Source organism: Carcharhinus amblyrhynchos, chromosome 19 (genome assembly GCF_965287045.1).
Source record: "Carcharhinus amblyrhynchos chromosome 19, sCarAmb.v2.hapA, whole genome shotgun sequence".
Classification (NCBI taxonomy): Eukaryota; Metazoa; Chordata; class Chondrichthyes; order Carcharhiniformes; family Carcharhinidae; genus Carcharhinus; species Carcharhinus amblyrhynchos.
In genome coordinates, this window is record NC_137342.1 from 27,482,862 (window position 1) to 27,505,708 (window position 22,847).

At 41.9% G+C, this 22,847-nt stretch overlaps 1 protein-coding gene across 1 annotated transcript in view; it reads right to left on the reverse strand.

Moving 5' to 3' along the window:
• LOC145355610 (protocadherin Fat 4-like) overlaps positions 1-22,847 on the reverse strand; it is a 143,787-nt gene that overhangs the window by 58,442 nt on the left and 62,498 nt on the right. The window contains exons 32-48 of the mRNA XM_080207855.1: positions 22,040-22,228; positions 21,853-21,951; positions 18,686-18,774; positions 16,048-16,155; positions 15,807-15,916; positions 15,561-15,706; positions 14,518-14,706; positions 11,461-11,549; positions 10,434-10,541; positions 10,193-10,302; positions 9,947-10,092; positions 8,185-8,370; positions 5,334-5,422; positions 4,139-4,246; positions 3,898-4,007; positions 3,652-3,797; positions 1,644-1,832 (exon numbers count right to left, since the gene is read on the reverse strand). Coding sequence (XP_080063981.1) covers positions 1,644-1,832; positions 3,652-3,797; positions 3,898-4,007; positions 4,139-4,246; positions 5,334-5,422; positions 8,185-8,370; positions 9,947-10,092; positions 10,193-10,302; positions 10,434-10,541; positions 11,461-11,549; positions 14,518-14,706; positions 15,561-15,706; positions 15,807-15,916; positions 16,048-16,155; positions 18,686-18,774; positions 21,853-21,951; positions 22,040-22,228 — 2,211 coding nt within the window. The remainder of the gene's footprint in view (positions 1-1,643; positions 1,833-3,651; positions 3,798-3,897; positions 4,008-4,138; positions 4,247-5,333; positions 5,423-8,184; positions 8,371-9,946; positions 10,093-10,192; positions 10,303-10,433; positions 10,542-11,460; positions 11,550-14,517; positions 14,707-15,560; positions 15,707-15,806; positions 15,917-16,047; positions 16,156-18,685; positions 18,775-21,852; positions 21,952-22,039; positions 22,229-22,847) is intronic.

Below are 22,847 nucleotides of genomic sequence, written 5' to 3' on the forward strand. Positions count from 1 at the left end.
TATTAGATCAATGTATAAATGATGGAGTTAATGGCAATAAATTAGTTTACATATTCAGACTTCCAATGCTGACCTATTTCAAAGCTTAAGTATAGATTTTCACTTTAGTGCTGGTATAAATCTAAATGCCAGAAGTAAATGTGTTGTAATTGCTGTGATCACGGAGGACTGCCTTTATTAACATCTGTTTGATAGGGCAGGATTGGGTTGGGGAGGAGGAAGGGCTGTGCACCAATTCTGAAGGCTTTCAGAAATGCCTGGGACAGAAGGCTGCATCGGGCGACTGCTGGGAATGGCAATCAGGGATGTTCAGGATTGGCGTGGTTGGCGTGAAGCTCAGAACATGGAAGTGAAAAGGGTGGGACAGATCCTTGGAGGATGAGTCCTTGTGTGGGGTGGGGGGCGTCTTTGAGCCCACATTCACTGCTGTAAAAGTACTTGGCTGTTCAAAATGGCAATTCACTCCATCCTTTAGTTGCTGGTTTCCTAAACCCTAGGAAACCAAAAAAATATTCAATTGACTTATTACCCCATATATCTACTTTGAGGCAGATAGTTGCGATGAGAGTATTGTATTGGGATGAGTGTGTTGTAGTTCCATTGAAGTACTGTGAGCAGATCTGGGCACCATGCCTTAGGAAGGATGTATTGGCTTTGGAGTGAGTACAGTGTAGGTTTATAAGCATGATACCTGGACTTCAGGGGTTGAATTATGACAACATATTATTCAAATTAGGCCTGCTTTATCTAGAACTTAGAAGGTTGAGAGGTGATCTGATTGAAGTCTTCAAGATACTAATAGGAAAAGGCAGGGTAAATAAAAATAAACTATTCCCGTTGATTGGAGATTCTAGAACTAGGGGGTAAATAAAAATTAGGGCCAGGACTTTCAGGAGAAATTTTAGGAAGCACTTTTACACATAAAGGGTGAAAGTTGTTTGGAACTGTCCTCCAGAAATGGCTGTCATTATCTTTAAATCTGAGTTGGATAATTTTTTGATGCAAAAAGGTATTAAGGGATATGGGCCAAAGGCAGGTACAGGGAGTTAGGCCTCAGATCAGCCATGATTTCAAATGAATAGCACAACAGATTTGATAGGCTGAATGGCCTACTCCTATTCTTACGTTTGGCTTGAGTCCTTTTGAGTGCGGAACACTTAATTCATAAATTTCCCTAACATTCTGGCACCATTCTTTAGACATAATGAAACTCCTTCTGGTAGGATAGAACTCTAGCTGTGCATCAACTCGGCATGAGGAGCACAAATAAAAGACTGAGCAGGATTCTCCAGCTGTGCATGCCAGTGGGATACTCCGGTCCTGCTGCAGTGAACAGAGATTTGTCTAAGTGCCAGATTCTCCATCCTCTCTGGCAGCGGCAGTAGGGTGTGAATGGCTGGAAAATTCCAGCCATTGAGCACTTGCCAATTTAGCAGAGTCACACTCTCTTCTATTTGCTATGTGCAAAAATTGTTGTCATGTTACCAAACTATAGATGGATGGATTTACAATGTCCTCTGGAATGAGAATTGATGCATGAAAACTAAAATCAGGAGCTGGCAGAATTTATTACCAGAGAAAAATTAAATTCACTGCAAGCACTCTTCAATATAGGGCAAGATTAACCAATTAAATATCTTCACCTGATCCTGCTGTAAATGCAGCATCACATTCAGGTTCTTCATTGATGGGAGTCAATGATACATTCAGGTCACACGTGGCTATGTTACCTCCCAGGTCTGTAACTACTACATTTAACGTGTAGAATTTGACAACAGACTCATTTTCATAGTCCAATACCAAAGTATTGGTAATTAGTGTAGCGTCTCCAACTGAAAGACAAAAGAATCACCTATTTCAGATAAATGTTTCCCTGTTGTGGAATATTAAATGAGGGTTTGAAACTTCTGAGAGATTCAGTCAATATGTGATGAGTCGAGAGGAAGAATGGACAGATAGTGACGGGAATAATGTTTACCTTAAAAAAGAGATTTAAGTGCTTGTCAAGAAAGATGCACCCATCTCTGTTGTCAAGTAAACACATTTGTCCTTCAAAAGGACTAGTTGATTTGCATCTTTGTTATATTACCCTGGCTTGATGTGTTTCTCTATGCACGCTCCTGGTAAGGTCTGCTTTGTACAGTATTTACGCATTATAATTAAGCTGAATAGCTCTCTGACTCATGTTATAGGAAAGTAAAACAAACAAACAAATGACTTGGTAAAATAATAACATATAATTAACCACAAGATGCTAATGCAAATATTGTAATCACTTCAATCAGACCATTGAGGTTGGCCTAATGGAGTATGAATTCCCTGATTAAGGAGTCAAGGGGAAAAAAAAGAGTTCCCTGATTAAGGAATCAAATTGATGGGCCAATCAAGGAGTCTTTTCTTGATATTTAACCAGGGGCATCAGCTTCTCTGGCACTTCCGAAGATAGACTGCTGACTGATAGCACTCTGTGTATTGCTGTTGGAATTGTAAATAAAGGGATTTTGGTGAGGGGACTTCTGCCTCCAAAGACTTATCATAAATATACATTACCGTGAAGAAGATTGACATGAAGACAAACCAGAGGAAGCCAAACTGCATAACATATCCATGGTTATACAGCACTGTAATAACACATGAAATCACACCAATAAACACAGGTCACATAAAAGGATGGAATATGGGCACACAGGCCATGTCACGATACACAGAATAGTGATTATGCACATGTACAGAGAGATTTAGTGCAAGAAAATATCATATCCACAGATCCAAGTACAGAAAGAAACATCAGAGCAAAGAGAAGCACAGCACAGGACACAGAAACACACAGGGAACAAGGAGAAAACAGGGGAAGAAACTTGACTCTAACTTAACACGAACATAAAAATATACACGACAGCCAGGATTTTCCATTCCTGTTCATGTTGTGTGGGATTGAGGGCGAGAGTGGAAAAGATTGTGAGAAGGCCTAATTGCGTTTCAAGTTGATGTGAATGCAGAGCACAACTATCCCCTCCTTCCATCAGTGACGGGCCACGTTTCCCATCAATCAACATTGGGAATCTCATTGCAATACATTTAGTATATCATAATTAGGCCTGCATGCAGGGATCCTACACCCACATCAAACAATGTTAGGAGAATGAAGTATGGCTGGTACAAAAAGCAGGGATCTGGAGAGCAAAAGTCTGAGGGGGGCTTGGAGTGAATGCAGTACTTGCAGAGCAAGACTGCATCGAGAGGGGGAAGCGGGGGTGAGTCATAGGGGCTGAGGGTTGATGGGGATGGTGTGGAGGAGGCGGTGTGGGGGGTGCTGAGAATGTGAACTTGGCTACAGAATGTTTCCTAGGTCTGGAAGCCATGACTTTGCAATGTGCCTGCTGTGTGAGGGGGGTGGCCTTCACAGAGGGTCCATAGATCATTGAAGTGCTGATGTGATGGCACGACGGGTGATTCAGTGGGTGCCTGCCGGTGATACAGTGTGGAATCCATGCCTGCCAATAGAACTGAAAAAGACGCATTGTCATCAGCGAGCTCAAAACCACTTTTCCCACTCGACATCGGACTTTGCCAATATCGGAAACAATTCCGCGAAAGATTTCTCCACGGCCATTGTCCTGGGGGATTCACTACAGTTAACCGTGTGCGTACCTTGGTTGATTTCAAAGGAAGGTTCATTTACTGCAAAGCTAAATGTCAGGTTCTCATTGTCATCACCGTCTGAGGCAGATAAAGTTATTAGTGTTGTCCCAGCAGCCACTTCCTCATTCAGGGTTAAGGTCGTCGATGGACAGGAGCTGAAAATGTGATAAATATTCCTGTTTAATAAACTGAAGAAACATCAGTCGGAATGAGAACTGATCTTGTCTGCCAACAGGGGAATAATATCTGACGTACCTGATAACTGGAACTTCATCATTGACATCAGTAATTGTGATGGTTACTGTGCCTGTGCAAGTGAGGCTTGGAGAGCCAGTGTCATTAACAGATACCACAGCATAGAAAAGCTGAAGGGAAAGAACAAAACTCACAATTAAATCCGTCAATGAAATCTAGATCCCAGTCTGTAAAATGACTGGAATAAAGTCTCTGTGCTGAAGATATTCTCATTGTTCAGTAGTAATAATGTATCTCATACCATGTCACCATTTTCAAAATTCAAATCAGCTGCTGTGGTGATTAGACCGAAGTTGTCCACGTCAAACAGTGCGCTGGTATTGGTGGAGGAGCTCGACAGGATGGAATACTGAATAAAATCAGGAAGTTATATTTCTATCAATGTCACAGAGTTCATTTAGGTAAACATTTAGACAGACTTCATTTTCTGTCTTGTATTAAGATTAATTTGCGTGATCAAATGTAAAGAATCAATACAAAATCAAAGGAATGGGAATTCAGTTTTCTTCGAGATTTAGATTTGAACTCAGTTTGGTGAGTCTCAAACCCCGAATCTTTTGTATTAAACTCCAAATTGAAGACTTACTTTCTGCTAAGTGATCTCTTTGTTGTTATGTAGGCTAAGTTAAGACCTAACAATGTTCCTTCCTGAGGAGAGTTTGGTCTTTTTCTTTTCAGTTCACTTTCTGAAGGTGGATCAACAGCAATTAGTCATCAGTCTAATTGGTAAGTCCCCAAGGATAGGGCAGGGAGGTAGGCCCCAATTCTTTATTAGTTAGAATGGGGATTGTTCCCATTAATCTGACCCCTGATTTAGTTGTCTAACCAACTGAAGTAACTGAATGCTGTGGAGAGAATAATTGGAAGAAATGAATGTAGGGGAATATGAGAAGAAACAGAGAGAGAGAAGTAAAGGAATTGGAGAGATGAGGCAAGGTGAAAGAGAAAGAGGGAGGAAATGAGCAGGGGAGAAAAATGGAGAATATAGAGGTAAATGGAGAGAAGGGTAAAATGGAAGGAAATGGGGGGAGGAGGTGTGGATTTGAGGGGGAGTTAGGGAAAGGGTGTGGGTAATGGGGGATGAAAGGGAAGGGATTAGAGATAAGGAGGAACTCTAACAAAAGGAATACACAGACAACGGTCATCTCCAAAGGGAGAATGCACAATGACTAGATCCCATCATCAACCACTTGGGAATCTCTATGAACTGGAACTTGAATTGGATCAACCACAATCATTGCCAGCAGGGCAGAGGTTGGATTCTCAGTGATCAGTGGTTCACCTCATATCTCAATCCCTGGGATTCCCTCCATTCATCAGTACGTTTGTACCATTGTCACAAGTATGAAAATGCTTCAGGCTGGCATTGAAAACTTAGATTGCACATCTTAAACTGAATCAAGATCAGAAACAACGTATCATTAGAAAAGACTTACTTGTAAAGAATCTCCATCAGGATCAGATGCCGTTATCTTATAGACTGAGGTTCCAATAGCAATGCTCTCTGGAATAGTGACTGAAGGTCCTGTAAGGAAGTAAATGTGACGAATCAAAGCAGCATTAGATCAATGTATAAATGGCAGAATTAACGGTGGTAAATTATTTTACTTTTCAGACATAAGATGGTAATATTTCAATAGCTTGAGTGGAGATTTTCACTTAAACATTGGCGTAAATATGAATGCAAACAGTAAATAACATGTAAATCCAGTCAGCACTGACAGCAAACTAAATTGTGACCCAATTCTGATCCTTCTCAACAACTAACCAATCACTACTTTCATAAAAAGTGGTTAGCACTGCTGCTTCATAGGGTCACAGGTTTGATCCTAGCCTTGGTCACTGACTATCTGTACGTTCTCCCTGTGTCTGTGTGGCTTTCCTCTGGGTGTTCCGGTTTCCTCCCACAGTCCAAAAGACATACTGGTTAGGTGCATTGGCCATGCTAAATTCTCCCTCAGTGTACCCAAATAGGCGTCAGAGTGTGGTGACTAGGGGATTTTCACATTAACTTCATCGTAATGTTAATGTAAGCCTACTTGTGACACTAGTAAATAAACTTTCATTTTGAAGCATGATTTGGATGAGGAGGGAGAAGTGTTGTGTGTGAATCTTTTTGAAGACTGTCCGACAGTTGTTCGGGAAAGCCTGCAGCTAAAGGTTGCAGGACCGATGGAGATGTGGCCTATCAGCTTGAGAATGGCAGGGCTGATGGACACAGTGAATGGCTCTATGTGGAAATGAGGAGGGAAGATGGGATCCTAGAATCATAGGATCCCTAAAGTACAGAAGGGCCATGTGGCCCTTCAAGTCTGTACTGACCACAATCCCAACTAGGCCCTAATCCTGTAGCGCCACGTATTTACCCTGTTAATCCCTCTGACACTAGGTCAATTTAGCATGGCCAATCAACCTAACCTGCACATCTTTGAAGTATGGGAGGAAACCATGGTATCAGGGGAGAGACACGCTGAAGTGGGAGAAAAGTGCATCCTCCACACAGACAGTGCCCAAGGCTAGAATTGAAGCTGGGTCCCGAGTGCTGTGAGGTAGCACTGCTAACTACTGTGCCACAGTGCCGCCCACAAATTGAATTCAAATTTCACCCTCTGCCATAGTGGGATTTGAACCTGAGTCCCCAGAATATTACTCTATCTCTGGTTTACTAATCCAGTGACAATATCATTAGGTTACTGTTCCCCATTGAGGAGAATGAGTGACGGTAGGTGACGGGGGAGAGATCATAGGGACAGGGAAGGATTCTAATAGAAGCTTGGCTGGAGAATCTGAATGAAAGAAATCCTTCACCTTCTGGCAAACAATCAAAGATTGAACTTGAGTGTAACATGTTGCCTCATAGATATGACTGGTCTCTGTCCTTATTTGGATAGAACTCTAGCTAAATATCCACAGTGTGTGAGTTACAACAGTCAGACTGCACTCTCTCCAATGTGGCAGATTTTTCCTTGTTGACCATCTGCTGGTGTTATGTGCAAAAATGGCCACCACATTTCCTCTTCCCCAAAGGATAGGTTTACATGCATTCCAGATTAACAACTGATGCATCAGAAAAAAAAATCAAGAGTTGGCAGAATTTACTACCAGAGGAAGATTAAATGAATTGAAATCACTTCTCAGTATAGGTCAAGATTAATAATTTAAATATATTCACGTGTCCCTACTATAAATACAGCATTGCACTCAGGTTCTACGTTGGTGGGAGTCAATGATACATTCAGGTTGCGCGTTGCTGTGTTACCTCCCAGGTTTGTCACTACATTTAATGTGTCGATTCTGACAACAGACTCTTTGTTCTAGGTTTACAAGAATGATACCTGGACTTTAGGGGTTTAATTATGAGGAGAGATTATACAGATTAGACCTGTTTTCTCTGGAATTTATAATGTTAAGGAGTGATCTGGTCAATGTCCTCAAGATGCTAACTGGCAAAGACAAGGTAAAGATAAATTATTTCCACTGGTGAGGATTCTAAAGCTAGACTAAAATTTCAGGCCAGACCATTCAGGAGTGATGTTGGGAAGCATTTCTGCACACAAAAGGTAATAGAGGTTTGGAATTTTCTTTCACTAAAGGCAGCTGATGCTCAATCAGTTGTTAATTTTGAATCTGAGACTGATAAAATTTTGTTAAACAAACATATTAAGCGATACGGGCCAAAGGCAGGTACATGGAGTCAGGCCTCAGATCGACCATGATCTCAATGAATAGCAGAACAGGTTGAAGGGCTGAATGGCCTACTCCTGTTCCTATGTTTGGCTTGAGTCCTTTTGAGTGCAGAGCATTTAATTCATAAATTTCCCTAACATCCTGGTATCTTTTTTTAGACATAACGAATTTAATACCTTCTGGTTAGGATAGACCTCTAGCTGTGCATCAACTTGGCATGAAGATCACAACTAAAAAAACTGAGCAGGATTCTCCAGCTGTGCATGCCAGTGGGATACTCCAGTCCCGCTGCAATGAACAGAGATCTGTCAGATTCTCCATCCTTTCTGGCAGCGACAGTAGGGTGTGAATGGCTGGAGAATTCCAGCCACTGAGCATTTGCCAATTTAGCAGAGTCACACGCTCTTCTATTTGCTATGTGCAAAGACAGTTATCATGTTATTAAACTATTGATGAATAGATTTACAATACCTTCTAGATTGACAATTGACGCACAAGAACTAAAATCAGGAGCTGGCAGAATTTATTACCAGAGAAAGATTAAATTCACTGCAATTATTTTTCAATATTAGTCAAGATTAACCAATTAAATATCTTCACCTGTTCCTGCTGTAAATGCAGCATCACATTCAGGTTCTTCATTGATGGGAGTCAATGATACATTCAGGTCACATGTGGCTATGTTACCTCCCAGGTCCATAACTACTATATTTAATGTGTATAATTTAACAGACTCATTTTCATAGTCCAATACCAAAGTATTGGTAATTAGTGCAGTGTCTCCAACTGAAAGACAAAAGAAGTATCTGTCTCAACCAAAGGTAGCTCAGATAAATAATATTTCTTACTGGATATTACTGCATGAGGATTTGAAACTTCTGGTAGCACTGGTCTATAAGTTGTGAACAGTGAGCAATACTGGATAGATAATGATGGGGGAATTAAGTCTACAGTAGAAGAGAAAAACAATACGAGACTGTAAGGATACACCAATCCTTCTTACACATCTGAATCCCAGTAAAAGAACTTAAAGCTACTCTTTTTATTTCACTATTGCCTGAACATGTTTCTCTGTTAATCTACACAATGCAGGGCAACATAATTAATCTGGGCAGTTGAAGCAAAAGAACACAAACCAACAAAGCAAATGCAATATAATGTCCCAACTGATCACAAGATATCAATATTAACAGAGGTTACCAAACAGAGAAGCCTCATAAAGACAAAGCAGAGCAAGGAATGATAAATGTACTGAAAAAACTGAGAAAATGCTGAGCTGCATGATGCACATCCATAGTAATACAGCATTGTAATAGCACGTGAAATCACAGCAATATGTACAGGGTCACACTGTGGGAAGGAACCACATGCACACAGTGTCATGATAAAGAGGAAGATTTGCACATGTACAAACAGTGAGATTCAGTGGAAGGAAGCATCACAGCCACAGTTCCAAATACAGAAAGAAACATCGGAGCAAAGAGAAACACAGGACAAGTTAAGGAGGCACAAGGAACAGGGAGAAAACAGAGGAAGAAACTTGACACCAACGTAATGCTACAGATATAAATAAATATTATACACCAGCCAGGTGACTTTCCAACCTCACTGTGCCTGATGTGATCGCACTGATCCTATAAAATAGCCTGCAGGCCTAAAAGTCGGTTTTGCACCCAATGCCAAACACTTTACGAGTCTCCCAGTCCCTTCCTAATGACGCAAACAGATCATGCTCAGAAAGGGCGTGAATCTGTTTAGTATATTTAAAGTAGCATTTAAGTACGCATAGGCCATTTGGTGCTGCATTCTCCCAGCTCCCGGGATAATCCGAAATTGGGCAAGGTACGAGACTGGAAGAATCAATACTGACCTCCACCAGCAGAGACCAGGTACAACGGCCATGCCAAAGGGGTGGGAGGCCATTGAGGCCCTCAGGTGGTTGGGGGCATGGCTAGACAGTTTCCCATCAGGCAGTGCCTACCCAGCACAAGAGCATGGCCAGTGTGCCGAGGACAATGCCAAGGTGGGGGGTCCTGAGGGAGGGTGGGGGCTATGACAGGCTGGGGAGTACAATAGAGGGCTATGCAGGGGAAATTCAAGCCAGTGGTATTCTCTGGTCTCACCAGCAGTGTACCCCCATTTGTGGGTTTCCTGTCAGTGTGGGGTAGTTTCAATGGGAAATGCTTTTGGCAGCAGCAGGACAAGAGGATCCCAGCAAACAGCACATTGTCCCCTGCTGCTGGGAGTCACATAGCCAGGAAGTTAAAGAAACCCACCATTAGAGTTTTGGGAGAGAAATCCTACCCCAGAGTTCACTTGGCCAATGTCCTGTGTGGTTTGTTATGGTTAATTGTGGTCGTACCTTGGTTGATTTCAAAGGAAGGTTCATTTACTGCAAAGCTAAACGTCAGGTTCTCATTGTCATCACCGTCTGAGGCAGATAAAGTTATTAGTGTTGTCCCAGCAGCCACTTCCTCATTCAGGGTTAAGGTCGTCGATGGACAGGAGCTGAAAATGTGATAAATATTCCTGTTTAATAAACTGAAGAAACATCAGTCGGAATGAGAACTGATCTTGTCTGCCAACAGGGGAATAATATCTGACGTACCTGATGACTGGAACTTCATCATTGACATCAGTAATTGTGATGGTTACTGTGCCTGTGCAAGTGAGGCTTGGAGAGCCAGTGTCATTAACAGATACCACAGCATAGAAAAGCTGAAGGGAAAGAACAAAACTCACAATTAAATCCGTCAATGAAGTCTAGATCCCAGTCTGTAAAATGGCTGGAATAAAGTCTCTGTGCTGAAGATATTCTCATTGTTCAGTAGTAATAATGTATCTCATACCATGTCACCATTTTCAAAATTCAAATCAGCTGCTGTGGTGATTAGACCCAAATTGTCCACGTCAAACAGTGCGCTGGTATTGGTGGAGGAGCTCGACAGGATGGAATACTGAAAGAAATCAGAAAGTTATATTTCTGTCAGTGTTGTGTATAATTCATTTAGGTAAACATTTAGATAGACTTCATTTTCTGTCTTAATTACAATCTTAATTGTTGAGATTAAATGTAAGGAATGGGAATCCCGGTTTCTTCTGAATTCAGACTTGTATCATTTTTCAGTGAGTCCCATACTTGGATCGATTATAATGAACTTTAATGTGAATATAGTGTATGCTCGGTAATCCCTTCTGCTATTTTACAGGGGAAGTCTGTAGTTAGCTCAGTATACAATCAGATAACGGAGTCAAATGGAGTGGGACAAGTCCAAGAAAAGAGAAAGAAGGAGAGGAGTTAGAAAGGAGGAAGCTGTGTGAAAGAAAGGAAGTGGAGTGATTAGGGGAGAAACACAGAAGGATAATGGTTAATGCAAAGAGAAGTCTAAGAAAGGAAATGAAGTTAACGAGTTGTCAAGTGGCAGGAGTTGAGGGGAAATGCAAAGAGTGGTGTGAAATGTAGGTAGAAGAATGAAGGAAAGATTAAAGGAGTAAGCTAGTAACAGAAGAATAAGGGATGTAGAGTGAAGAGAGTGGAGGATGAGGACAAGGGGGAGATGATGGGAATCAGATGTGGAAACAGAAGAGAGGGATAGTGAAGAGGGTTGCACATCTTCAAAAAGACAATTCTCAACCAGCTGCACTGATAACCAAGAAGCCACCACCCACAACGTGGAAATCTCCATTAACCAGAACTTTAATTAGGGCAACTATATTCAGACCAAAAGCAGGAAGGGACTGGAGACTCTGATCTCTGAGTATTCTGGAATTCCCTACAGAAAGCACCATGGACATATCATTGTAACAAGCACCAAAATGCTTCAAAACTAGATTGAAAACTTCGATTGTGTGTCTTAAGTTTCAGAAAAGACTTGCTTGTAAATCGTCTCCATCAGGATCAGATGCCGTTATCTGATAGACAGCGGTTCCAATAGCAATGGTCTCTGGAATAGTGACAGGAGGTCCTGTAACAAAGGAAATTTGTTTCATGTAAACTGTTAGATTGTGGTATAAACGACTGTGATAATGCGGATAAGTTAGTTCTCTTTTCAAACATACCAATTATTACGTATTTTGTTTAGAGATTTTCACATTAACATGGGCATTAATCTTAATGTAAAAGGTAAACATGTTGCAATTGCCATCATCACGTGAAATCAAAGTGTGGTGCAATTCTATTCCTGCTTGATAACATCTGCCTTGGTGAAAATCAGTTTGGTGAACCATGTTTGGCAGGGGAGGGCGAAGAGGCATGCATTACTTTTAAAGGATGCTCAATAGCTGCTTGGGAATAGCCACCAGCAGAAGGTGCCACTGGGGAAGACCTCAGGTCAGGATTGGTGGGCATAGTGTACATTTTTGAGGGAGAGATCGTCAGAGAGAGAGAGAGCGCGCGTGAGGTGACAGAATTTGAGAGATCACCAGCGGAGGGAGTGATCCTATAACTGTTCCAATGGAAGATTAGTGATGACCAGTGACCGCTCTAACAAAGGGTCAGCCAGACTCGAAACGTTGGCTCTATTCTCTTCCCACAGATGCTGTCAGACCTGCTGAGATTTTCCAGCATTTTCTGTTTCAGATCTCAACATCCGCAGTATTTTGCTTTTACTTTTCCAACAGAAGATTATGTGTAAAGCGGAGCGGAAGAACTCCTGTTCTTCCTGATGCACATTCAATGCTTAGAGGTAGTTACCTGCTCAAAATGGCAGTTCCACTGCCCGGCAGCTGCCAGCCTTCCCCAGCTCTGGGAAAATCAGATACAGGCTGGAATTCTTTGAGATTTTTGTCTAAGTTTTAACTTGGGCATGAAACGCAAAGGGCAGCCTGATGACAACCTTTTCCTGTCAGAATTTTCACACTTTGAGGAAAAATGGAAGGGATGTGTCCCATGGCACCATGCTGGTGGGTCTGGCTTGGATTGAGCCCACCCTGGCAGTAATTTTGGTGTGTTAAAAAGGGGGAGAAAGCACCCAGCACAGACCTCCCCACCACCCTCTCACTCACCCACACCATGGAACACTACCTGCTTATCATATAAATCATTCCTCACCCAATCCTGCACCTCCCCCACCATGGAATCCCCCAAACAGTGCTGGGGGCAGCCTCAGGCATGTCCCTCTCTAACCCCTCCACGGGTTAGAATCTCTACAGTGCAGGAAGAGGCCACTCAGTCCAACGAGCCTGTAGCAAAACAATCCCACCCAGGTCCTACTCCTGTAACCCCATATATTTAACTTGCTCATCTCCCTGACACTAAGGGGCAATTTAGCATGGCGAGTCCACCTAATCTATGGACTGTGGGAGGAAATCGGAGCACCCGGAGGAAACACACACAGACACGTGGAGAACGTGAAAACTCCACACAGACAGTGATCCGAGGCCAGAATTGAACCTGGGTAAGGCACCAGTGCTAACCACTGTGCCATCGTGCCACCCAACTTGTACAATTCCACATGGGTGATGTTCTCCAGGTGCACATCAGCGCTGGTGGGGGGACCCTATCATGATTCACGTCAGCATAAATGGACAATTTAAAATGGGGGAGAGGGGAAACATCAGGTGTAAAGGCCTGATAATGAGGTTCAAATTGATATAAATGGGCATCCCAACTTTGGAAGCCAGGATTGCCATTATTGACAGAGCCAATCGAGTGGAAAAATCCAACTGGTGTAACAGCCATTTTGGGACTCCCACTTGATTCCTCGCCCCCTCCGTTGTTCCCACCTGGAAATGGGGGTAGTAAATCTTGGCTACAGTCCTTAAATTTATCATCCCACATTCCCATTGGAATTGCAATGGACTGGATAATTGGGTGAGATTCTTGCAGCCCCCTATTTGACTTAAAGTGACTTGTAAATTTACCCTAATATGTTGGCACCGTTCTGTTTAATAGTCCTTGTCTCTTATCCTCATTTGGATGCAATTCTCGTGACACATCCACATTGTATAAGAATTGCAACAAAGTGACTACACTTTCTCCAGTATGGCAGGTTGCCCCTTGTTGTCAGTCTGCTGGTGTTAGGTGCAAAAATAGCTGACACATCCCAATTGTTGGATTTACGTGTGTATTAGATTGATAACCGATGCAGGAGGAACACAACCAGGAATTAAATAAGCAAAACACTATGGATGCTGGAATCTGAAGCAAGAACAGAGGATGCTGGCAAAACTCAGCAGGGATGGCAGCATCTGTAAGGAGAGAAAGCAGAGTTAGCGTTTTGAGTCTTTTGATTCTTCATCAGAACTGAAGGAAGGGAAAATGTGATAGAACTGGGTGAGATTGCAACAAAAAGTAGCATCTTTAGGGATGAAGGACAGGTGGAAGGGGAGGAAGTTCCCCTGAAGGCAATATGTGATCTTTAAAACATGAGGTTTAAGACGTAGGAGAAAGACTACAATCTAAAGTTGCTGAAGTCAACGTTGTGTCTTGAGAGATGCAAGGTGCCCAAATGGAGGATAAGTTGCTGCTCCTCTGTCTTGCACCAAACTTCACTGGAGTATTGCTGCAGGCGCAGGTCAGGCATGTGGGCACAAGACCACAGTGCTGAGTTAAAATGACACAACAGGAAGGTTGGGGATTATGCCCACAGACTGAGCGAAGGTGTTCTGCAAAGTGGTCACCCAGTGTCTGTTTAGTCTCCCCAGTGTAGAGGAAATCACATTGGGAGCAGCGAGCACAGTAGACCAAATTGAGGGAAGTGCAAGTGAAATGCTGCTTAACCTGAAAGGAGTGTTTGGGGCCTCGGATGGTGAGGAGGGAGGAGGTAATTGTAGCAGCTTCTGTGATTGCATGGGAAGGCACTGTGGGAAGGGGATAGGGAGTTGGGCATGAAAATCAGGAGTTGGCAGAATTTGTTACCAGAGCAAAAAAAATGAATTCATTGTGATCACTTTTCAATAATAGATCAAGGTTAATAGTATAAGCATCTTCACCTGTCCCTGCTGTAAATGAAGCATCACATTCTGGTTCTTCATTGATAGGAGTCAATGATACATTCAGATCGCACGTGGCTATGTTACCTCCCAGGTCTGTAACTACTACATTTAATGTGTAGAAGCTGACAACAGACCCATTGTCATAGTCCAATATGAATGTATTGGTAATTAGCGCAGTGTCTCCAACTGAAAGACAAAAGAAACATCTGTTTCAACCAAATTTAGCTGAGGTAAATAATATTTCCTTGCTGGGTATTACCACCATAAGGTTTGGAACCACTAGTAGCACTGGTCAAAGGTTCTGATCATTGAGGAACAAAGGACAGCGAGTGATGGGGGGAATAACACTTACAATAAAAAGGAAATTAAACGCTATTTAATAAACAGTTGCACATCTCTCTTATCGAGAGCAAGTTATTGAAGTTCCTCATCTGTCACTATTTACTTGATAGCCTGAACACAGTCCTTCCTAAAAAGGACAATTCTTTGCAGTGTGTACTGTGCTCCAATTAATCTGGCCTGTCTCTGGCTCATACATGAGAAATATAACACAAACCAACATATCAAATTGTAAAATGACGACCAACAGCTAACCACAAGATTGTAATGCATTTGGATGTTAACAGATAAAAAATTAAGAAGATGAAACAGTGCAAAAAACCACTTCAAAAATTAAAAAAAAACAGAATCTGTGACACAATTAGACAACACCAAATTATCACATGAGATGAGACCAATGAACACAGGTCCCATAAAGAGACAGAAGCACGTGCATAGCACAACCATATTAAAAGACAAAAACTAAATATTGCGCAGAGATGCAAAGAAAGATTTAATGTAACAAAATATCACATTCTCAAACACAAATACAGAAACAAACATCAATTAGGGCCAGGAAACTGGACAAAGAAAGCACATGAGCAGGGACAATATAGAGAAAGAAACTTGATACAAACATAACATGATGGACACAAAAAACTCGCACAAGATAGCACCATGGTCAATGTCCGGTTGGTTGTTATAGTTAATTGTGTTCGTACCTTGGTTGATTTCAAAGGAAGGTTCATTTACTGCAAAACTAAACGTCAGGTTCTCATTGTCATCACCGTCTGAGGCAGATAAAGTTATTAGTGTTGTCCCAGCAGCCACTTCCTCATTCAGGGTTAAGGTCGTCGATGGACAGGAGCTGAAAATGTGATAAATATTCCTGTTTAATAAACTGAAGAAACATCAGTCGGAATGAGAACTGATCTTGTCTGCCAACAGGGGAATGATATCTGACGTACCTGATGACTGGAACTTCATCATTGACATCAGTAATTGTGATGGTTACTGTGCCTGTGCAAGTGAGGCTTGGAGAGCCAGTGTCATTAACAGATACCACAGCATAGAAAAGCTGAAGGGAAAGAACAAAACTCACGATTAAATCCGTCAATGAAATCTAGATCCCAGTCTGTAAAATGGCTGGAATAAAGTCTCTGTGCTGAAGGTATTCTCATTGTTCAGTAGTAATAATGTATCTCATACCATGTCACCATTTTCAAAATTCAAATCAGCTGCTGTGGTGATTAGACCCAAATTGTCCACGTCAAACAGTGCGCTGGTATTGGTGGAGGAGCTCGACAGGATGGAATACTGAATAAAATCAGGAAGTTATATTTCTATCAGTGTCATGTTGCTCATTTCGATAAAAGTTTAAATGACCTCACCTCTTGTTTTCTTCAAATTAAATTTTTGCAATCAAACACAAGGAATGGGAATTTGAATTTCTTCCAGATTTAAATTCAGACCTTGTTTTCAGTGAGTCCCATACCAGGATCCTTGATAACAAATCCCAAAGGGAAGACTGATCTGGTGTGCTGCTGTATAGGAAAAATCAAGGCAGTATTTTGGTCCAACAAGGTTATTAGATAGAGAGATAAATGGAGTCAAATGGAGGCAGGGAAAAGTGAGGACAGAGGGAGAGAGACACACACACAATTTTGATTTGATTTATTATTTTCACATGTATTGAGATACAATGGAAAGTACAGTTTCTTGCATGCTATACAGACAAAACATACCATTCATAGACTACATAGGAGAGAAAGATAGGGGAGGGTGTAGAATATGGTGTTACAGCCATAGCTAGGTTGTCAAAAATGGATCAACTTAATCTAAGGTAGATCCATTCAAAAGTCTGATGGCAGCAGGAAAGAAGCTATTCTTGAGTCAGTTAGTACCTGTCCTCAAACTTTTGTGTCTTTTTTCAGATGGAAGAAGGTGAAAAAGAGAGATGCATGGGATCCTTGATTATTATGGCTATTTTTCCAAGGCAGCGGAAAGTGTAGACAGAGACCATGGATGGGAGGTTGATTTGCGTGATGGACTGGGCTACATTCACAGCCCTTGTAGCTTCTTGCGATCTTGGGCAGAACAGGAGCCATACCAAGTTGTGGTACAACTGGAAAGAATGCTTTCTATGATGCATCTGTAAACATTGGAGTGAGTCATAGCGGACACGCCAAATTCCTTTAGCCTCCTGAGAAAGCAGAGGCATTGGTGGGCTTTTTAACTATAGTGTCAGCATGGAGGGGCATAAGAACATAAGAAATAGGAGCAGGAGTAGGCCATCTAGCCCTTCGAGCCTGCCCCACCATTCAATAAGATCATGGCTGATCTGAAGTGGATCAGTTCCACTTTCCCACTTTCTCCCCATAACCCTTAATTCCCCTGTCTATCAGAAACCTATCTACCCGTGACTTAAATATATTTAGCAAGGAAGCCTCCACCACTTCAACGGGCAGAGAATTCCAGAGATTCACCACCCTTTGAGTGGGGAAGTTCCTCCTCAACTCTGATCTAAACTGCTCCCCCCCCCCTTATCTAGAGGCTGTGTCCTCTAGTCCTGCTATCCTTTCTAAGCGGGAAGAATCTCTCTACCTCTACCCTATCCATCCCCTTCATTATCTTATACGTCTCTACAAGATCCCCCCTCATCCTTCTAAACTCCAACGAGTACAGACCCAGTCTATTTAGTCTCTCTTCATAGGCCAACCCCCTCAAGTCCGGTATCAGCCTAGTGAACCCCCTCTGCACTCCCTCCAAGGCCAATATATCCTTCCGCAAGTGCGGCGACCAAAACTGCACACAGTACTCCAGCTGCAGCCTCACCAGTATCCTGTACAGTTGCAGCAAGACCTCCCTACTTTTATATTCTATCCCCCTCGCTATAAAGGCCAGCATTCCATTCGCCTTCTTGATCACTGGGTTTTTCTGACTCATGCACAAGGACCCCCAGGTTCCTCTGCACCGTAGCTTGATGCAGCTTTTCGCCTTTTAAATAATAATCCCTCCTACTATTATTTCAGCCAAAGTGGATAACCTTACACTTGCTAACATTATACTCCATCTGTCAGGTCCTCGCCCACTCGCTCAGCCTATCCAGATCCCTCTGCAGACTTTCCACACCCTCCACGCAATTTGCTTTTCCACTCATCTTCGTGTCATCTGCGGGACCAGGATAGGTTGTTGGTGATCTGGACACCTAGAAACTTGAAGAAAGGGAGAGGAGTTGGAGAGATGAGGCAAGGCGGGAGGCAGGAAGAGGGAAGGAGAAACAAAGAAGTGAACACAGCAGTGAATACAGGAGGAAGAGACAGAGAAAGGAGATGGTGTGAAGGAGGTGTGGATATGATGGGGCTGTGGGGATTGGGATAAGTAATGAGGAAGGGGGAATAGAGAAAGGAGAGTAAGAAATTAAACTGGAAAGTGGAGTTGGAAGACAGGAGAAAGGGATGGGCATTGAGGCAGAGGATTAACAATAGATCTGTGATGGGCGGGACTGGAAACAAGAGAGCGGGAAAAAGGAAGGCTAGGAAAAGGAGTACACAGATAATAACCATCTCCGAAATAAAAAAGAAGGCACCTGCAGCTCTCCTGGTTGACAAGACCCTGTTATCAACAGTTTGGAATCTATTAACAGAAAGTTAACACTGTTACAATGAGCAGGGGTTTTATACTCTGATCAGTTCGAGTACCTGAATATCTTAAAATTTCCTGTAAACCATCATGCACACACCATTTTAGTAAGTACTAAAATGATTCAGACTGAGAGTAAAAACTTTGATTGCACGTCTTAAACATATTTAAGAACAGAAGCAAGGTATCATTATAAAGGACTTACTTGTAAAGTATCTCCGTCAGGATCAGATGCTGTTACCTTATAGACCGAGGTGCCTATAGCAGCAGTCTCTAGAATTGTGACAGAAGGTCCTGGTAACAAAGAATATACGGTTCATCTAAACAGTATTATATCAATGTATAAACAATGGTGCTAACGGCAGTAAATCAGTTCACATTAAAGACATTCCACTGAAGTATTTCAAAAATATTTCAAGGAGATTTTCACTTTAGATCTAGCAATAATCCCAATGGAAAAAGTAAATGGAATCACCGCGATTGCTAAACTCGGAAGATGGTGGCACAATTTTATTTCTTTTTATGGTGAAGAAATTCACGGTCTTCATGAAAACCTTGATTTTTTGGGAAAGATGCTGCCTATCATTCTGGAAGTGCAAACAGAAAATGCTAGAATTGCCCAGCAACCCACGGTTTTCTCGCTCAGGTTTCTACATTATTCACAGCTATTATTTTGAAGGCCAAGTTCCACACACACAAGGACGGCTTCAACCGGGATCTTGCATTCATGTCACACTATCTGTAACCCCCACGACTTGCCTGGGCTTGCAATATCTCACTAACTGTCCTGGCTGAGACTGTACGCATCTCTTTAACTTGTGCTTACCCCTCTCTCCACTCACATTGTCTGTACCTTTAAGACTTGATTACCTGTTAAGACTTGCATCCCAACCATTGTCTTGTAAATTGAGTCAGTGTCTATATATGCCCTGTTTGTGAAACAAATCCTGCACTCACCTGATGAAGGAGCAGTGCTCCGAAAGCTCGTGCTACCAAATAAACCTGTTGGACTTTAACCTGGTGTTGTGAGACTACTTACCAAGGCTGGTTCACACAGCCTTCTTAATTGCCCTTGTTTAAGTTTGAAATACTAGACACGTTTTTCTCAAACTGAATATAAAATTCAATCATATTATGATCACTGCTCATAGGGATGCCTCATTATGAGGTTATCAATTATAAGAACATACGAACTAGAAGCAGGAGTAGGCCATCTGGCCCCTCGATCCTGCTCCGCCATTCAATAAGATCATGGCTGATCTTTTCATGGACTTAGCTCCACCTACTTACCCACTCACCATAACCCTTAATTCCTTTACAGTTCAAAAATCTATCTATCTTTGCCTTCAAAACATTCAAAGAAGTAGCCTCAACTGCCTCACTGGGCAGAAAATTCCAAAGATTCACAATCTTTTGGGTGAAAAAGTTCTTCCTCAACTCAGTCCTAAAGCTGCTCCCCCATATTTTGAGGCCATGTCCCCTAGTTCTAGTTTCACCTGCCAGTCAAAATAACTTCCCTGCTTTTATCTTATCTTTTCCCTTCATAATTTTGTATGTTTCTATAAGATCCCTCCCCTCATTCTTCTGAATTCCAATGAGTATAGTCCCAGTCTATTCAGTGTCTCCTCATAAGCCAACCTCGTCAACTCTGGAATTAATCCTATCTCACTGCACAAAACTAGCTCTAATATAGCGTGTTGTCTGTTTGGCTCCAATATGTGCTGTTCTTAATTCTATGAATGTTTCATCTAGGTTACCTTTTCCCATCTGATTTTTCCAATTTATACATAGATTAAAATCCTCCATGATTATCATATTTCTGACTAGCACCCACTATTCTTTTTACTCTTCCCAATTGTGTAATTATAACTAGGGGGCCTATTCCTCACTCCCATCAGTGAATTCTTGCCTTTATCCCTTCTCAGTTCAATCCAAATTGCTTCTACATTTGGATTTACAGGATTTAAGTCACCCCTCTCGATTGTGCTAATACCATTATTAATTAACAGAGCCACTCTCCCTGGTTTCTTAACTTGTCCTTCCTAAATGTCACATACCCTTCAATATCCAGGTCCCAATCTATGTAATGTTGTCACCCTCTCTGTAATCACTATCAGATTATACTTATTAGTTTCTATTTGCTCTATCAGTTCATCTGTTCTGTTTCGAATGCTACGTCTGTTTAGATAGAGAGTCTTCAGTTTTGTATTTTCGTAGCATCTAGGCTTATCTGCTGATTTGTGCTCTGTCCCTTCCTGTCCTAGCCTGTTTATCTTTTCCCGTTTTCGTGCCTTTCTCTTTGTCTTGTTTCTACATGTACTGGTGCCAGTGTGCCATGAATCAGAACCTACCCCAGTCTGAGTCTCGTGTTCATTTTTCTAATCTATTTATCCTGAGCTAATTTTCATGTGACAGAGCTAGTAGTTCAGAAATTATTACCTTTTAATGTTCTGCTTCTTAAATTGATGCCAAGATCCTCATACTGACTGCAGAGCCTTTTCCACATCCTGCCTCTGTTGTTGGTACCTACGTGGAACTACATCCTCCTCCTGCCCCTGAAACTTCCTGTCCAGCCCTGAGCAGATATTCTGAATCCAGGCATCATGCAGGCAACTTGGTGGCTGAGCTCTCACTCCTTACTTCAGAAAACAGTGTCAATCCTCCTCAATGTGCCGTCCCCTGCTATCACTACATATCTTTGTGCTTGCCCCGCAATTTGAATGGTTTCCTGTGTCACAGTGCCACAGTCAGTCAGCCCATCCGCTCTATTGGCCCCAACTTGCATTCACATAAGCCAAGTGGATCTCAAACTTGTGAGACAATTGCAGAGGCTGACATTCATGCACTCCTGTCCTCTGGATCCCCTTAACTCTTTCAGCTGCAGCCACACCCTCCTGTCCCTGATCACCTTCCAAATCAGAAGAGCCTATCCAAAGTGGTGTGACTGCCTCCTGGTAAAAGTGGCCAGTTAACTCTCACCCTCCTTGTCTGCAGCTCAACCTCCAGCTCAATGACTGAGTCAAAGCTGCTCAAGCTGCAGACACTTACTGCTGATGCATGTGTCCTTATTAACACCGGTATCAATGAACTTCCACATGCTGCATTCGTGACATATCACCTGTCCTGCCATAGTTATATGCTTTATTTAATTATTTTATTCAATTAATTATTTCCTTTGAAATTTTAATTACCCTTATCGCAAATTCCTGCACTATTTTAAATCTGAGAAATAGAATAAGTCTTGAGCACTTATTAAATCCTGTCCTCTGTTGAGGTCATACTCCCAGCCTCATTTTAATGGAACTTCAGCTTTTCAGCAACATGCAGGATAGAAACTGCATTTTGTTTCCCAATGTGGCAGTTTTTTTTTACTGTTGTCATGTACAACCATGGTTGTCTCTGAAAACACCACGAGTGGAAAGATGTACATCCATTCTGGATTGATAATTGGAGCTTGAAGAATGAAATTATCTGTTGAAAGAAATTGTTATCAAAAGAAAACTCAACTCATTGCAATCACTGTTCATTTTGGATTGATTAAACATTCAAGTATCTTCACCTGTCTCTGCTGTAAATGCAGCGCCACATTCAGGTTCTTCATTGATGGGAGTCAATGATACATTCAGGTCACATGTGGCTGTATTACCTCCCAGGTCCATAACTACTACATTTAACGTGTAGAAACTGACAACAGACACATCGTCATAGTCCAATACCAACGTATTGGTAATTAGCGCAGTGTCTCCAACTGAAAGACAAAAGAAGTATCTGTTTCAATCAAATGAAGATGAGGTAAATAATATTTCCTTGCTGAATATTGCCGCATGATGGGTTGGAACTGCTGGTAGCAATTATCTAGAAGTTTATGAGCAGTGAGGAATACTGGACAGATTGTGACGGACCACAAAAGAGAAATGCAATACTACTCAATAAGGAAACACCAACCTATTTTGACAAGGTAAACACATCCAAGTCCCAGATCAAGTGCTGAAAGTTCCCCTTTTAAATCATCATTGGCCACTATGTGCACTATCCTGTTAAGGTCACTGTTTTCCAGAATGTATCACTTTTAATGAATCTGAATTAATCTCTCACTCATAATAGTCCAAAAAAAACACAAACCAATACACCAAATGGTAAAGTGACAGCACAAAATGAACCACAAGAATGAATTATTACATTACCACAGAGAAAAGCATTATGAGGACAAAGCAGTACAAGAAAGTTCAAACTGAGTGCCAATGAGAAAAGCTCTGAGCTGTAAGACACACATCATTAAATATACAACACTGCATTAAAATGAGATTATAACAATAAGCACCAAGTCTCACAGAGAGATGGAACCACATGTTCACAGAGGCCTTATC